At 43.1% G+C, this 18,187-nt stretch overlaps 1 protein-coding gene across 3 annotated transcripts in view; it reads left to right on the forward strand.

The window, feature by feature from the left end:
- LOC129836073 (protein O-GlcNAcase-like) overlaps positions 1-14,838 on the forward strand; it is a 35,373-nt gene extending 20,535 nt beyond the window's left edge. For all 3 annotated transcript variants that reach the window (XM_055901841.1, XM_055901842.1, XM_055901843.1), the window contains 6 exons: positions 3,972-4,057; positions 7,078-7,182; positions 7,497-7,588; positions 7,805-7,997; positions 8,339-8,498; positions 8,888-14,838. In XM_055901841.1, coding sequence (XP_055757816.1) covers positions 3,972-4,057; positions 7,078-7,182; positions 7,497-7,588; positions 7,805-7,997; positions 8,339-8,498; positions 8,888-9,024 — 773 coding nt within the window. In that variant the 3' untranslated portion in view covers positions 9,025-14,838. The remainder of the gene's footprint in view (positions 1-3,971; positions 4,058-7,077; positions 7,183-7,496; positions 7,589-7,804; positions 7,998-8,338; positions 8,499-8,887) is intronic.
- Positions 14,839-18,187: the final 3,349 nt, after the last annotated feature.

The raw sequence follows: 18,187 nt of genomic DNA on the forward strand, positions 1-18,187 counted from the left end.
TGGACACCTGGAACGGTACAGCTTGACTCCGACTTCTCAGAGCAACAGAACAGTAAGTGTAGGACATGAAACACATATACAGTACCAGTCAAACGTTTGGACACACCTACTCATTCCAGGGGTTTTCTTTAAAAAAATATATATATATATATATTTTTTTACATTGTATCATAATAGTGAAGACATCAAAACTATATTATAACACATGGAATCATGTAGTAACCAAAAAAGTGTTAAACAAATCAAAATTTATTTTATTTGAGATTATTCTAAGTAGCCACCCTTTACCTTGATGACAGCTTTGCACACTCTTTGCATTCTGTCAACCAGCTTCACCTGGAATGCTTTAACAACAGTCTTGAAGGAGTTCCCACATATGCTTAGCTCCCACATATGTTGAGCACTTGTTGGCTGCTTTTCCTTCAATCTGCGGTCCAACTCATCCCAAACCATCTCATTTGGGTTGAGGACGGGTGATTTGTGGAGGCCAGGTCATCTGATGCAGCACTCTCCTTCTTGGTCAAAATCCATGAATGAGTAGGTGTGTCCAGACTTCTGACTAGTACTGTAGGTATGGGAAAAATATGTCAAGTCTTTAAGCTTCATGGTGAAGTCTCATGGTTAGTTTAGATAAGCTCAATACATACACAAAGGTGAATATCATTTTGGTAAGCTTCTGTACCAGCATTAAAGATGTATGTTTGGCCATATTGCAGTTTCTCCACGATACGATTGATAGTGCAACAGTATGGATGGCAGATGAAAGATCAGTCTTCGGTAGTTTAGTCATGCACATATTAATGAATCATCTGAACATGCACTGTATCTATAGTGGCCACTCCCCAGTCTGCAGATAATTAAGCATATTTGTGGACTTGGCAATGCAACATTTCACCTCTGTCGCCTTTCACTTGTGTTCAAGGTGAGTCTAGAGCAGACAGACTCACTTTTATTGTCAGCTCTCCCAGCTAGTTTTAGGATAACTTCGGCTTCGAAGTATCCATAGCGACAGATATCGACATCCGCTACATTGCTTTTCAATTGTTGTTTTTATTCTGTTTTATTGCACTTTTTGATTTGTCGATTTTTACTTTGACTAACTGAATGCCGCTTGCACTGCTCGTCCCCCCGTACAGTAACCCTAAATGAATTGGTCCACCACAACTAAGTGAATTGTCAGTATCAGTAGTGACAGGTCCAGAGATGGGTTCTGCTGCTTGCTGTGTGTGGTGGCTGCTGCGTTCACACACACACACACACACACACACACACACACACACACACACACACACACACACACACACACACACACACGCGCACACATGCGCACACACACAGACCTGTTGCCAGCCTGTGTCTGGGGGGTGGAACGCAAGGGTAACTCCCCCACTTCCACCCCGTAGCATGCCTGTGAGCTTGGAGAGCGAGGTGACTGACAGTGAAAGGCCATTCTGGTGCATGAAACAAAGATAGTGATCGAATATCTGAGCCGGTTTTATTATTGATATCCGCATTGAAACGATTCATTTCATAAAATGTCCTCACTGAGTAATGCAGAGGTCAGCAGAGTCAGTGCCGAGCCTATTCTCAGCACATGCTCTATGTACCAGTGTTATTGCTGGCTCGGAGTGCTTCGCCTCTACTGAATAGTTTCTTCTAGCTGTGTCAAAGCCCATACTCCTTGAAATTAAAATCACTCCAACTTACACACTACTCACGGATGCACGCACGCACATGTGAGCACAGACACACTTCACCTGCATGTAACAATGTCTTGATAATGAGTCAAGCAGACAGGGATCCTGAATGCACCCTGATACGGTTAGAACAACATTTCTGCGAGTGGTCTTCTGCAGCCATTGGAAGCTCTTTTGATCAACCCTGAAGCACCAGCATGGCCTGTATGTCACACACTAACCATGTTTCATTCACAGGTTTCTGTCCAGAGCTGAGACCTCTAACCTATACAGTACACAGCAGGCAGCAAACCCACACTGGCAGAACTACGGCTCAATCGAAGCTATAACGGCGTCATGAAGCCTTAAACCAGTATAACAATTTAGACGCTAGAGAATCTTTCAGTGAATTTAGTAGGAAGTCTGTCTTTCTAAAGCGTGACCAGCTGTGGGCTAGCTAGACCAGAACATAAAGCAATCTAAAGGCTTTCCCACATCCGGTGAACCAGTTTGGTCTGTAGACAACTTGTCTACAACTTGTCTACAGCTTGTCTACAGCTTCTCTTTTTATAACTAAACCGGCACTCGAGGCCCGATCAAAGAGCTATGTTCTAAGTATCCGTCCCCTGATTGGTCTGTAGCTGTGCAGCCGGCAGTCAGTCTTACCTCCTCCCCCCTGGTGTTGTTACTGAGACACATTTACTAACGGCTATCTTCTACTGTTCTCTCCCTTCACCGTTGTGCAGATGGACAAATCCTCAGTAGCAGTTTCTACTGCTAGTGGATCACCACTGGCCAATGTCTGCGCAGGCCACCTTTCTGATTTGGTTATTGTTTTTCATTGTTTTTGATTTTCACATCAGATCAGGATGTTCGATATGGGTGATGGAACACAGTCCCATTTTGCGCAGCGAACTTTAGGAGCGAGAGACCAACGTTAATGTTTTAGACGCTATTTTCTTTGACAGCGTTCATTTCTCTCTAACATGTTTGTTTTTTTACAAGTAGGCCTTTTCATGGAAGAGGCTTAAACCAGCACTGGATGCACCTACACATTGGAGTTCACATCTGGCTTTCAGAGTGTTAGTTTCTCTACTGTCCCTCGTAGTCTGGGGGTACTAACTATAGTACGCACCATATTTTGAAAATGTTGCCTTGAAAGTGACTAGGCGTTTGTTCACGAAAGCGACTAGCAACTCGCATTGCAGTGTGAAACACTGAGGCAAACAGAACTGTGAAATAGCTGTTTTATTTACATAGATATGTGTCTCCAGTAATTATTTGATAGCAACAAATGGCATGTGGTGGTGCTTTACTCCCAAGCACCTGAAAGCTAGCTGTGAGTTCCTCCCTGTGGATGCATCTGTATGCTGAGTGGAGCCAGCCTCATCCAAGGAAGTGTTCTAGGTGTCAAGGTGAGGTTGTTACTGGATGCTATAGCAGGAGCGTTGACTCTTCTGTCCTCTTCTCGCGCTGTGTCTGTCTCGTCACATGACAGGAGACCTCATCACCAGGTTTGGAATCTTCTATCAATCTGATCTTACTCTATAGCACTTTTTTTGTCACAAGGTGCTTCACAGGCACAGCAACCAATGATGGCAATGGCAATCGTTCATATGTTTGAAAGGTGTGATTGACAATAGTAGGTTCAAGGATGCTCTCGTAAGAACGGAGCGGCGTGCCAACACCAACGTAGGTACTCTCCAATCAAGAGAGCACTTGAGGTGCACTGAACTTTGCACCCCTTTTTAGTTTTGTGTCTTTGCACAGAGCTGTCCTCTCCCAGTTGTCCTCTCTTTCTTCCTGTTTTGAGTCCTGCTCCCTGGTCATGTGATGAGGCAGGTTAGATGAGAATGTGACTTCAGATGAGGTGCTGGGGGGCAACGGCAGCTGAAGCTTACACGGTAGGACGAGTTCCCCCCTAGAATACTGATCCAAGGTCAGATTAGGCTAGTTAGAGCATGAATGACTTGGAAATTCTCACTGCAAGTGAACCAGAATCCGACACTCAAATTGATTCAGGCTTTATAACCTCAATGATTCCTCCCAGTTGAGAAACACCAAAGTAAGCTTTAGTTGCTCGAGCCCAAAGTCCAACCAAACCATTTTCATACGAATATAATATACTTTTTTAAAATATAATTTAAAAAGCTTTTTATTTTCTTTGGAGTGATAGGTTATCATTATTTTCCAAACGCCCCCCCCCCCCCCACCTGCGACCTGTCAGTGAGTCCCGTTTTATCTCTGGTCCCCATGGTAATGCTGTGTCCCTCCGCCACTGTGTGCTCCTAACAGGGTGCCGTAGTCAGGCCACTGCACAGTTCCTTAGTGGAGACCAAGAGCCTTGGGCCTTTAGGGGCGGTCTAGCAGGAGAGTTCCAGGTATATGCTTACGCACTGACTTAACAGATGATAAAACTGTTTGTAATGCTAGTAAAGAAAATGAATTACGGGTTTTGTGTTGAAGAGAAAGTGGTTTGTTGCGCAACAGCAGATGTGAAAGGGTTTGGTCTGTACAAGGTGGGCTGATCATGACTAGGAAGGGGTATACCTCTGAATCATGAGAATTTTTATAAAAAGTCCATGTCTTCAACAGTGTGCCTGTGAGTTTCTGAAGGCATTGGCCCAACCAGCATCTGGTATGGTCCGATCAGTCTGAAAAGGAAAAGGGCGAACTGACACCATAAAAATCTGAAGGAGTCCCTCCAAGGCAGTGTTTTTCTAATCCTAAAGTTCCTGAAAATTTGAATTTCTCTCAGCCGACTGCCCAAAGGAGATGCTGCTTTTCCATGGGGCACGCATTCTGCCTATTCTCCGCGTGATTTCCATGACATCTCATTTATTTGCCGGAAAAGCTTCGTGCAAAATTCTACCCTTTGCACACGCAAGGGTATGCATAGCAGGCCCAGCGAGAACGCAAGTGACACCGCCCGCTCAAAAAAAACTCCATGAGCAAACACGATACTCCTAGACTAAGATCAGATATCCCATGTTGGAAAAACATTTTTTACTTGTAGTAATTGATCTTTAAAAGACTTGGTGGTTGGTCTTCAAATAAAAATCGAATCAAATGTTATTTGTTACATGCTTCGTAAACAGCAGTTGTGGACTAACAGTGAAATGCTTACTTAAGGGCCCATCCCAACCATGCAGAGAGAAAGAAAATAGAGCAAGAATAGAAAAGTTAAACGTGTAATAATATAATAGATAAAAATGACTAATGATAACTTAGCTATGTACAATGGGTACCAGTACCGATCAATAAGCAGGGGTCTGAGGTAATGTAGGTAGATACAGTGCATTCGGAAAGTATTCAGACCCCTTCCCCTTTTCCACATTTTGTTATGTTACAGCCTTATTCTAAAATTGAGTACTTTATGAATGCACTGTATGTACATATAACTATGAAATAAAGTGACAGATAGTAAACAATAGCAGCAGCGTATGTGATGAGACAAAGTTTGCGCAAGAAAGGTCAATGCAGATAGTTTGGTAGCTATTTGGTTAACTATTTAGCAGTCTTATGGCTTGGCTGTAGAAGTTGTTCAGGGTCCTGTTGGTTCCAGACTTGGTCTTTAGCTGTATCTAATGTTTAATATACTGTCACTAATGAAAATCTACACCCCTTGCACGGTTTTCACATTATGCTGTCTTAAAATTAAATCGAAAAAATGATTAAATTAGTTTTTTTTTTTTTTTCAATCTACACAATCTACTACACATTTTCAAAGTGAAAGAAAAATTATAGAAAATGGACAGCAATATTCAAACCTTGTCTATGATTTTCAAGCAAATGCTAGTCATGACTGAGACTGGACCACTCAGGAACACTCAACACTTCTTGGAAAGCCATTCTGTTGTGTCATTGAAAAGATCTATCGCAGGGCTAGGTTTTCAGAAGACCGAGGTGGGTGTTCCTCCCAACTTTTTACCTGGGCTTTGGTCCGTTTCATATTTTTTGGGATCCTGACAAACTCCCCAAGTCCCTGACGATGACGGGCATAGCCATAACTTAATGCTGCCACCGAAATATAGGGTTTCACTCTGTGTTGTATTGCATTTGACCCAAACCTGTTTTTCTTTAAATTTAGGACCAGAAGTTATTGTCTTTGGTGTGTTGTCTTGCAGTATTAATTAACTGCCTTGATGCAAACAGAATGGATGATTTGGAGTGGATTTTTTTTTTTAACACAGGATTCCTCCTTTTCACTTTGTCATACAGGCCTGTAATGTGGAGTGAATGCAATGCTGTTTATCGTCTGTGTTTCCTAAGTATTGTGGTGGTGGCATCATGTTATGTGTGCGGTTGTCACCGTCAGGGACTGGGGAGTTTGTCACAATCTAAAAATATATATATAAAAGGAGAAGGGCTCAGATAAAACGTTAGAGGAACGTTAGTCTTCTGAATACTTAACCCTGGATTTTTCCGTGGGAAAATACACACATTTTAATGCCAAATACACACCAGAATGACTTTCCAATAGTTGTTGAGTGTTCCTGAATGGTCCAGTCTCAGTCCTGACTTAAATGTGCTTGATATCAGAGATAAGGTTTGACTATTGCTGTCCATCCATGATCCCCAACCAAGTTTACTGACCTGGAGCAATTTTGACAAAAACAATGGACTTGTCCAAAGCTGGTAAAATCTTATTCAAAATGATTCACAGCATTAATGGTTTCCTAAGGTGCTTCCGCCAAGTACTAACTCTGGGGGGTGAGAACATATGCACTCAAGACATCTATGTTTTTTTTTTGTTTAAATTTTTTTTAAATTTAGAACAGATGTACGTTGTGTACTACTCCACCTTTTCAGTCTAATTTTAATATCTTTTAAAAAATTTAATTATAAGGCTGCAAAATGTGAACATTGTGCAAGGGGTGTGTAGACTTTCACTAGGCATTGTATGTTAGAACAGTGTTTTGCTCCTGGAGTTTTGTCTCATTGTCAGCGGCAGCATCATGACTTCTCTCTACAGGAGGGCCATGGGCCCGGCCCTGCGCCGCGCAGCAGCTCTGAGCGATGCCTTAGACCAGACACGGGGAATGGAGCAGCAACATCTCCTTTAGCCAGCAACACCTTTTCTGAGACCAAGCCTTTGCTCTTCCAATATACACCTATAAGTCATATTCCTGTCTTTTTAAAAAGAAACCATGCTCTATGCGCTATGCTCTCATGAGAACAGATGTGATGATTTGCTGCTGCTGTTCACTGTTGAGCCAAAAGTGCCACAGAAGCCAGCAGTAAGTCTTGGACCATTGGCTGGTTTAGCCTTCCTTTGACATGCAGCTGTTGTTGGTGCCACAGTGTCCCAGCAGTAGCAAAGGTGTCTGAAACGGTGAATGCAAGAGACCCGGTGCCTGGTGTCAGTTTGACTGAACCTGTTTCTTTTGATCCCCGACAGAGATTTTTGCCGATCGACGGGGCAAACGATCTTTTCTTCCAGCCTCCCCCCGCACTGCCAACATCCAAAATCTATTCCATCAGGCCCTGCTATCCTAAAGATGAGGTGAGGAGTGTTTTCTTTCTTTTTTTACAGCAGTTTTCCTCTACATCAGTGGGTGTGTCTGTGGGTATGGGTGAGTGTAATTTCCCCTCTGGATCACTGATTCCTGTATTCACTCAGTGATTAGCTGAACATACTGGGTGTAACGGCACGCTGTTGGTATTCCCATCTGAACTATCCTCGTTTTTAAATACTGCCTCTAGGCTCATCTGCAGGCCAGCTCATCCATCCTGGACTGTCAGCAGTCTCCTCTATTCCTGTGAGTGCCACGTGCTTAGTCCTCTCTAACTGCGTGTGTCTGTGTGTGTGTGTTCCAGCATGCAGTGTATAAAATCTGCAGAGAGATGTACTCTGAAGGAGTGGAGGAACTGCCCTTCGGTGGAGAGGAGCCAGACCTCATAGGAGACAGGTAAGGACTTTCATTTTTCAATTTTAGTTGTCGCCCAACATTATTTTGAAAAAATGGAAGCGGAGATAATTCACCCGAATGAAGGTTCTATTGAGATTGAACCGATGGTTAAAAAAATATATATTCATTAAATCTGTGCAGCAAAATGATTGGTGTGCTGGAGTGTCTTTTCAATGTAGTATACCTAACTAACAGTATGTTTCTCTGTTTTTCCAGGTTAGTAGGAGGGTTCCTGAACCTGAGTCCAGACTATGGGTTTGTCCTGGAGGATGAGGAGGGGATCTGTGGTTACGCGCTGGGCACCGTGGACGTCAAGCCCTTCGTCAAGAAGTGTAAGATGAGCTGGATCCCCTCCATGCAGGAGAAATACAACAAGCCTGACTGCCAGAAGGACCTCTCTGATGCTGAGGTAGGAGACTGGGTTCACTCGGTTTCTTTCACTTTTTAAAATTCTAGCACTGTGACACTTATTCTTTTTTTTTCTTTTTTTTTAATAAGCTGTGCAATGAACGTGATATTTGTTGCCTTCTTTGGTCAAATACACACATATCCCTTTCACACTACTGAACTGAGCCGAACTGAGCCAATCAGAGCTGTACTGGACTCTCCTGTGAAAGGAAAATAGGCAAGCCAGCGCAGTACGGTTCAGCTGGGCATTGTTCCCCTAGAAAGGGTATTGTACGTTGCCCTGGATGAGAGCGTCTGCTCAATGACTAAAAATGTCAAACAATTTCTCCTTCCTTCCTGTAGAAGATGATGTTGAGTTTCCACGAGGAGGAGGAGGGCCTCCCAGAGTCGTTCCTCTCCAACTTCCCTTCCCTCATTAAGATGGACATCCATGCCAAGGTCATCGATCCCAGCGTGGCCAAGAGCATGATGGGATGCCTGCTTTCCTGCCTCAAGGCCAACGGTAGGTGGTGTCTACAGAACCTGTCTCGATCAATCAAGCACATTTGCTCATCTATGAATGGTCCCTCGCAACCATCTATGAATCTACTATTGGAGACTTCAGTTGTCCGCATCCCAATTATAATGCGTAAGGATGGTTGTCATGAGCATGTAGGACCCACTTATTGTAATGTTGTATTATCATCTCGTAATGGTCCTATAAGTGTCAGCCATTTTGAGTCGTACATAGAGAGACGTGACATTATTAGCCTTTATAATAGTACATTAAGGCTCACACATGCTTATAACAAATTACATAAAGCATATCAGCAGGTTTTTAAGTAGTGTAAACCGTAACTGTTACCAACTTATGTTGTTAATCTGTTGTTTACTCCCCCCCCCCCCCCCCAGGTTCCATCGGTGCGTTCTGTGAGGTGCGTCAGGCGGACAAGAGGATGATAGACTTCTACAGTAAGCTGGGCTGCTTCGAGGTCGCCAAGATGGAGGGCTTCCCCAAAAACATCATCATCATGGGCCGCAGCCTCTGAGGACAATGACGGCATCACAGGGCGCCGCTTCTGAGACAGCCTGGCTAGCCAAGCAACCACGGAGCTGTGTAGAGAGCTCCGGTCATCTGGGCCTAAGGATAACTGTCTGTTACTTTTACATACCTACCGATACTTGACGATTTTATACTTCAACCACCTGGACTAGACGAGGCTAGAGGCATCCCTGTTTTTAGATAGTGATCAGAAATAAGACAGCCTGTACAGATTCACTGTGCTGCCGCTAGAGGCCCAGAGCTCTGCCGGGAATGAAGCGGAATCCAAAACTGTAAAGAGCCAAAGTAGTCGTCTGCAGCCCTGTAAAGCCGTGTGTGTTTATGGTGGACGGTGTCCCCTCTTGTCATTGGTCTCCACCAGTGGAGTGGCAGTGACTGATCCCCATGCGGCTCTATGATGTAGGAGCTGGTCAGGTGCCATCTACTCCCGTTAGCCGTTCAGACCATGTGACCTGACTGTCAGCGGCCGAATGGGGGTCTGTGTCTGTCTCTCACAGACAGATGGTCAGGGGGTGTATTTAGATACTACTGCATCTCAAGCTGCACTCTCTTCTCAATGTAACACATCATTTTTGTCTGGTGGAAGGTAGTGCAGTGTATACAGAATAGGGAGTGGTTTGAGATTTGGCCGTATATCCTGACGTATATCCTGGGGGGGGGGGGTTAGGGAAAAGGGGCCTTTGAACAGGTGGTCCCTGTAGCTTACAGAGTAAAGAGCGGTTTATGCTTCCACCTATACTGTAGTTTAACTCCCGAGTGGAAAAACATTTCTCTTTGTGGTGCGTTACAGGTTCCTCAATAGTTTGCGTAAGTGACATACACGCAGAGGAAAGCATACGTTTGAGTGTTCGAGGAAACTTACGGAGACTTTAGTAACGAGAGTGTTATTTTCTGGAAAACCCACCTGAGTAGAAATGAATAACCTTGAAGAGAGGAAGATGTGGAATTGGTCACGTATGTTTCCACTCACTAAAAAACATGGTTCTCAGTCTTTTTCCCTTAACTCTTTGCTTTTGGCCATGCTTTTTTACAGTGCTTTTTTTTCTGTTTTCTGTATTGCCTTTCAATAGGATTTTTGTACCTGTGGAGATCTCCAAGGGGCCTATTGCACTGTACTGTAGATCACCGATGGTTATCATGCACACTTATCTACTGTCAATCCACCTGACAAATACATAAGGGGACATGAGAATGGGTGCGTTCATTTTAGCTTGCCCGGTGCCCTGGATGGTCTAAAATGGGCAAACCACCATCCCGCTGCACGCTAAAACGAACGCACCTTGCCTCAAAGGTGGGCCATCCGATCGAAAACGTCTCTCGGTTTTTGTCACTAATCCAGTGCTCTGGCTCTTAAACCAAGAGAGATGAGCCTAATCTCAATCGTTTTCTAATTGTGAAAATAGGACGAGACAAGTTTAGACGCTTCAGCACTCCCTCTATAATACAGCGGCTCTATTTCTCAACTTCCACGAGATGCGGTGCGGATCATTTACCACTAACCAGCTTCTTTTCCAGGAGGACAGAACGTTCCGTTAGAAAGATACTATGTAGAACAGGTGTGATCCCAATGCCAAGCAGAATGAGGAACCACGTTGGCTTGTGTACGCCACATGTCCATCTGCAACGTCATACAACATCGCCCGCACTTGAATGTCAAGCTGCTGAGAGGCTGCTCTTCTCCTGGTTAGGACACCACCTACATAGACACGTCAATTCAAACATGCTTTTTAAAGGAATACCTTGTTACCTGATTTTTTTGTCTTTTGCCAGCCTGAATGTTTATGATGAGTCTAAACATCGAGCTAGTTAGATTGCAGTCCTTTTAGTCTGCTTTATTCATCCAACTCATCACCCTCTGGACTAGTATTCTGTGGTGGACAAGTACGTACGTTTCCCAGAGAGAATAGCAACATGTATCCTAGTTGTCCACTGGTATTAAATGATTTACTTTTCCTTAAGTGTGTGTGTTATATAACAGACATTTTGTCATTGCTTGTGCTATCGTGAACTTTTGCTCTTCTTTTTTTTTCTGCATCTGCTGATTTTATGTTTAGCTGCAATTTGAAAGGGCGTCAATTATAGGCCTACATTGATGATGCATACATTGTTCGTTTTTTTTTGGTGGGGAGGAGTTTATTGATAAAAATGGTATACTTTGTATGTGAAAGAAATTGTTGTTAATAAACATTAACTCATGAAAAGGTGATATAACTGGGTGTCGAGTTAAGTAATCATATCAGGAAACAGCTGCAACAATGTAACAGTTATTACCGTGCATTAGAAAATTATTGGTTTGGAATCGTCTATCAATCTGATCTTACTCTATAGCACTTTTTTTGTCACAAGGTGCTTCACAGGCACAGCAACCAATGATGGCAATGGCAATCGTTCATATGTTTGAAAGGTGTGATTGACAATAGTAGGTTCAAGGATGCTCTCGTAAGAACGGAGCGGCGTGCCAACACCAACGTAGGTACTCTCCAATCAAGAGAGCACTTGAGGTGCACTGAAACAGCTGCAATAATGTAACTGTTATTACCGTGCATTAGCAAATTATTCAGACCCCTTGACTTTTTCCACATTTTGTTACGTTAGCCTTATTCTAAAATCCACACAATACCCCATAATGACAGAGCAAAATCTGTTTTTTTAGAAATGTTTGCAAAAAAAATACTTAACTTAAATCACATTTTACTTAAGTATTCACACCCTTTTCTCAGTACTTTGTTGAAACGCCTTTGGCAGCGATTACAGCCTCGAGTCTTCTTGGATATGATGCTACAAGCTTGGCGCACCTGTATTTGGGGGGGTTTCTCCCATTCTTCTCTGTAGATCCTCAAGCTCTGTCCGGTTAGATTCGGAGTGTTGCTGCACAGCTATTTTCAGGTCTCTCGAGAGATGTTCGATCAGGTTCAAGTCTGAGTTCTGGCTGGGCCACTCAAGGACATTTAGAGACTTGTCCTGAAGCCATGCCTGCGTTGTCTTGGCTGTGTGCTTAGGGTCGTTGTCCTGTTGGAAAGTGAACATTCACCCCAGTCTGAGATCCTGAGTGCTCTGCCTGAGTGCTCTGTAGAAGGTTTTCATCGGGATTTCTCTGTACTTTGCTCCGTTCATCTTTCCCTCGATCCTGACTAGTCTCCCAGTCCCTGCCGCTGAAAAACATCCCCACAGCATAATGCTGCCACCATGCTTCACCGTAGGGATGGTGCCAGGTTTCCTCCAGACGTGACGCTTGGTGTTCAGGTCAGAGTTCAATCTTGATTTCATCAGACCAGAGAAACTTGTTTCTCATTGTCAGAGTCCTTTAGGTGTCTTTTGGCAAACTCCAAGTGGGCTGTCATGAACCTTTTACTGAGCAGTTGCTTCCATCTGGCCACTCTACTATGAAGGCCTGATTGGTGGAGTGCTGCAGAGATGGTTGTCCTGGAAGATTCTCCCTTCTCCTCTTCTCTGTCAGAGTGACCTTCGGCTTCTTGGTCACCTCCCTGACCAAGGCCCTTCTCTGATTGTTCAGTTTGGCCGGGCAGCTACCTCTAGGAATTGTCTTGGTGGTTCCAAACTTCTTCCATTTAAGAATGATGGAGGCCACTGTGTTCTTGGGGACCTTCAATGCTGCAGAAATGTTTTGGTACCCTTCCTCAGATCTGTGCCTCGACACAATCCTGTCTCGGAGCTCTACAGACAATTCCTTGGACCTCATGTCTTGGTTTTTGCTCTGACGTGCACTGTCAACTGTGGGACCTTATATAGACAGGTGTGTGCTTTTCCAAGTCATGTCCAATCAATTGAATGTACCACAGGTGGACTCCAATCAAATTGTAGAAACATCTCAAGGATGATCAATGGAAACAGGATGCACCTAAACTCAATTTAGCGTCTCATAACAAAGGGTGTGAATACTTATGTAGATAAGGTATTTGTTTTTTTATTTGTAATAAATTAGCAAACGTATCTAAACCTGTTCACTTTGTCATTATGGAGTATTGTGTGTAGATTTATTTTTATTTTTAATCCATACTTTCCAACTTTCCGTTTCCCAGATCATTAATAAAATGGAGAACAACACAGGAGCTAAAATGGAGCCCTGGGGCACACCTCTTTTAATCTCAATAAAGCTAGACTTGTGATTCTCAGCATACTGTATACAAATTGTGTTCTGTCAAAGATGGTTCCTAAACAAATGTATCGCCCATTCACTGAGACCAATGTTACTGAGTCTAGCTAGCAACAATTCATGGTCAAATGAATCAAATGCATTTGATAAATCAACAAACAGAGCAGCACAATGTTGCTTTTTATCAAGTGTAGTTGTCATTTGACACGGGCACAGCACCACAACTGTAGCTATGGCGATCTAAAGCCAGACTAAACCCCACTCAGTGTGTTCTTTTCAATGAAGACGTTTAACTGAGTTCACTAGGGATTCATAGACTTTGGCCAGGATAGGGAGTTTGGAGATGGGATGATAGTTATTAGCGTCTGAGGGATCTCCACCCCTTTTAGTAGTGGGAGGATATAAGCCTATTTCCAAATGCTGGGTATGGAATTGGTCAAGAGACTCAAGTCAAATGTGAGCCACAGGTTCAGTAATAATACCAGTTGCTATATTTAATGCAGACACGGGGAAGAAACTGAGGAAGTGACAGATATAGGGGAGGCAATCAATAAAGTAATGGAGTCCACGTGAGTCCCTTGAAGCGCTGATGAGCATAACGATGCTGACAGGTGTGCGTAATGATGGGCCGCCTGGCTTCCCTCGAGGACCGGAGAGGGGGAGCGGGCGCAGGCGTGACACTTGGTGGTTCCAAATTTCCTCCATTTAAGAATGATGGAGGCCAATGTGTTCTTGGGGACCTTCAATTCTGCAGAAATTTGTTGGTACCCTTCCCCAGATCTGTGCTTCGTCACAATCCTGTCTCGGAGCTCTACGGACAGTTCTTTTGACCACATATGCTGAGCACTTGTTGGCTGCTTTTCCTTCACTCTGCGGTCCAACTCATCCCTAACCATCTGAATTGGGTTGAGGTCAGGTGATTTTGGAGGCCAGGTCATCTGATGCAGCACTCCATCACTCTCCTTCTTAATAAAATAGCCCTTACACAGCCTGGAGGTGTGTTGGGTCATTGTCCTGTTGAAAAACAAATGCCCGCAAAACCCAAACCAGATGGGATTGCGTAACGCTGTGGTAGCCATGCTCATTAAGTGTGCCTTGAATTCTAAATAAATCACAGACAGTGTCACCAGCAAAGCATCCCCACACCAACACACCTCCTCCTCCATGCTTCACAGTGGGAACCACACATGCAGAGATCATCCGTTCACCTACTCTGCATCTCACAAAGACATGACGATAGGAACCAAAACTCTCAAATTTGATCTCATCAGACCAAAGGACAGATTTCCACCGGTCTAATGTCCATTGCTCGTGTTTGTTGGCCCAAACAAGTCTCTTCTTATTATTGGTGTCCTTTCATAGTGAATTATTTGCAGAATTTTGACCACGGAGGCCTGATTCCCGCAGTCCCTTCTGAACAGTTGATGTTGAGATGTGTCTGTTACTTGAACTCTGTAAAGCAATGGACATTAGACCGGTGGAAATCTGTCAGATGACCAACATAATCACCCAATTGAGATGGTTTGGGATGAGTTGGACCGCAGAGTGAAGGAAAAGCAGGCAAGTGCTCAGCATATTTGGGAACTCCTACAAGACTGTTGGAAAAGCATTCCAGGTAAAGCTGATTGAGAGAATGCCAAGAGTGTGCAAAGCTGTCATCAAGGCAAAGGGTGGCTACCTTGAAGAATATATTTTGATTTGTTTAACACTTTTTTTGGTTACTATATGATTCCATATGTGTTTTTTCATAGTTTTGATGTCTTCACTATTATTCTACAATGTAGAAAAAAAATTAAAATAAAGAAGGTCCCTCAAATAAGTAGGTGTGTCCAAACTTTTGACTGGTACTGTATATATATATATATATATATATATATATATATACAGTATATATATATATACACTGCTCAAAAAAATAAAGGGAACACTTAAACAACACAATGTAACTCCAAGTCAATCACACTTCTGTGAAATCAAACTGTCCACTTAGGAAGCAACACTGATTGACAATAAATTGCACATGCTGTTGTGCAAATGGAATAGACAAAAGGTGGAAATTATAGGCAATTAGCAAGACACCCCCCAAAACAGGAGTGATTCTGCAGGTGGTGACCACAGACCACTTCTCAGTTCCTATGCTTCCTGGCTGATGTTTTGGTCACTTTTGAATGCTGGCGGTGCTCTCACTCTAGTGGTAGCATGAGACGGAGTCTACAACCCACACAAGTGGCTCAGGTAGTGCAGTTCATCCAGGATGGCACATCAATGCAAACTGTGGCAAAAAGGTTTGCTGTGTCTGTCAGCGTAGTGTCCAGAGCATGCAGGCGCTACCAGGAGACAGGCCAGTACATCAGGAGACGTGGAGGAGGCCGTAGGAGGGCAACAACCCAGCAGCAGGACCGCTACCTCCGCCTTTGTGCAAGGAGGTGCACTGCCAGCGCCCTACAAAATGACCTCCAGCAGGCCACAAATGTGTTAGAGAAACCCGTTCATGGTTGACTCAAGCTATCATCTAGTGTTCTCTAATAACCTCCCTCTCGGAGGACAGTTAGAGAAGGTTTCTAGAGAAAAACCCTCCCCAGACCCAATCAATTCTAGCAGTTCACCCACCCCTCACAGTTTGAGAGCAGTGCTTTCTCTCGCTGTATCCAAATCATAATTAAAACATTTGATAAATTATCCAACCCAAATTTAGAATGACAGTCCTTAGTGCTTTACTTTGAGTCTATCACTCAAATTCAAGCCCCTCTACCTAGCACACATCACGGTTTCAATGTACATTTACAAATGGGACCATATGTTACCGGTAATAACTCTTCCCATTTACAGACCCCATTTGTCCATGTTTTCCTGTGGCGAGTGGCATGGTAATGAAAGATCGGTATCTCAATGCATTCTTAGTATAAATGACTATGAATTTTTCAGTGTGCATTGCTCCTAAATAAACCTGACACCCCAACTAAACAATTACGGGTACGGTTGACCACCCCCCTCTTCTCCCGGCACTTATCCTTCTAGCGTGTCTTCATTGGTTCTTCTACAGATAGCGTTACAGTTGATCTTCCCAACGACACACATGTAACTTTTGCCTGTCACATTTGATATCCAAATAAATTAATCTGTTTTTTCCAAGTACACAAGTCTCTCACCTGAGCCACCACCATCATTCTGTCTGGTCTATTTTTACACCAGTACGCCAGCAGTATTATACAAGTTTGAATGTGATCTCTCTCTCTAGGCTCACTCCACATTCACGGTCTCAGGATTCATGGCGCACTCCTGCCGCACGTACCCAGGTTTATGGCTCGGACTCAGGTCACAGGTAGGAGTGTTAAAAGTCACTTTCGTATTGAACGCCTTTGTCGCTCTTTCTTCAACCGGTTAGGGAGGGTTTTGAGGTTCACACACTGTTCGTGGTCAAATGATCCCTTCCATGAATTAAGACACCATCTGACGCCACTCTTGCCATTACTTGAGAGAGGACAGAGCAAAACAACAGTTTAAGACACTTCTGAATCTGGAAATCCAGATCGTCCATTCACTGTATGATAAATTATTACATTCCCAATTTTCTTAATACCATTATCTCTAAGACATGTCAAAGAGCATAACAACATACTGTTGAAACCATTTTCAAAATTAGTTCATATGCCCTTATATTACTGGCGACCTCTCTGAAGAGTTACCAGATCAGGGAGTTAAAACTCCAACCCATCGAGGAAATCCCAACAATCCAGCAGACCCAATCTGGTGAAATTTGTATCGAAACAAAAAGGAAATCAGCAATACACATATCTGAATCCATTTGGAGTTACTGTCAACCCTTAACATATATTTACCCTTCTATATGCAGACTGAACAAAATACATTTGTGTTTTTACCAAAGGGCCAGGACTCCAAGGAACTGGTAATTTCCCCTTTGAACACATGATTCACATCGTGATTCAAAAACAAACGACACTGTTAACTAAAAAATAAACAAATTAGAATAACCAATCAACTTAGAATTACAACTCTTGATAACTCCATAAGGAAATAATGGTATCCCGTAAGGTAATGGTGAAATAGACTAGACACTGATGTCACTCCTTCATATTATAATTAAATCCCACCTGACTCGATCATTTCTAGCGAGGTTGATCAGGCATCACCAGAAATTCAGGACACAGTTCATTCAACACCATTAGGTATTTTCTTTCACTGTTCTTCAGAAACCATCTAGAAATGTTTCCATCATTCTACGTGCACAGTATCAAACCAAATTGAAAAGACCCCACACAATAAATCCCACGGTATTAACGGCAATAACAAATATTCATAACTGGTGAGTGGTGTGTGCAAGCTGGTGTGTGTGTGTGTGTGTGTGTGTGTGTGTGTGGTAAACCATAGGTCAAAAATATACACACGAACAGGCCTTTCTTATCTGGGAGCCCCTTCTACGGACTAATCCGGGGACTTTTATACTTATAAAACGGCCTAATATCACTAACTGCTCTCCCCAAGACCATAGTCTCAGGAAACATTCCAAAGAGAGATAATGAATCCCCCTCTTCTTCTGGAAAAGAAAGTGTACATTTCGTTAGCATTCACTATGTATGTTACATCTTAATCAGCAATCCAAAAGTATTAATTATAAACCAAACTTGATAATGGTAAATCCACTGTCCACTCCAATCATTAAACGTTTGTTTTAATCCACCCCATCGTTTACGTATCTCTTATTTGGCATGTACCACCCTTTAGACTCGGTGGCGAGATAATGACGCCTTCACTGGTCTCTTTTCCCCATGATTCTCCATATCCACCGCACCACATTGCTCTTCATGTTCATGAACTAAAAAAATGTAAAGTTCATTTTAGGTTTGGTAACCCCAATGCTAATTTCTCGTGACCCCTTCTCCCTTTCGTCCATTGTATAAATCTATTTCAGAGTAAGACTTAAAACGTAAATCTATTTCATAATAAAACAACATAACATGTCTCACGAGATTAAAAACCCCCCAAGGTTTTCTGAGTTTGCAAGAAATGTTTGGCC

Source organism: Salvelinus fontinalis, chromosome 37, assembly GCF_029448725.1.
Source record: "Salvelinus fontinalis isolate EN_2023a chromosome 37, ASM2944872v1, whole genome shotgun sequence".
In the NCBI taxonomy this organism is placed as follows: Eukaryota; Metazoa; Chordata; class Actinopteri; order Salmoniformes; family Salmonidae; genus Salvelinus; species Salvelinus fontinalis.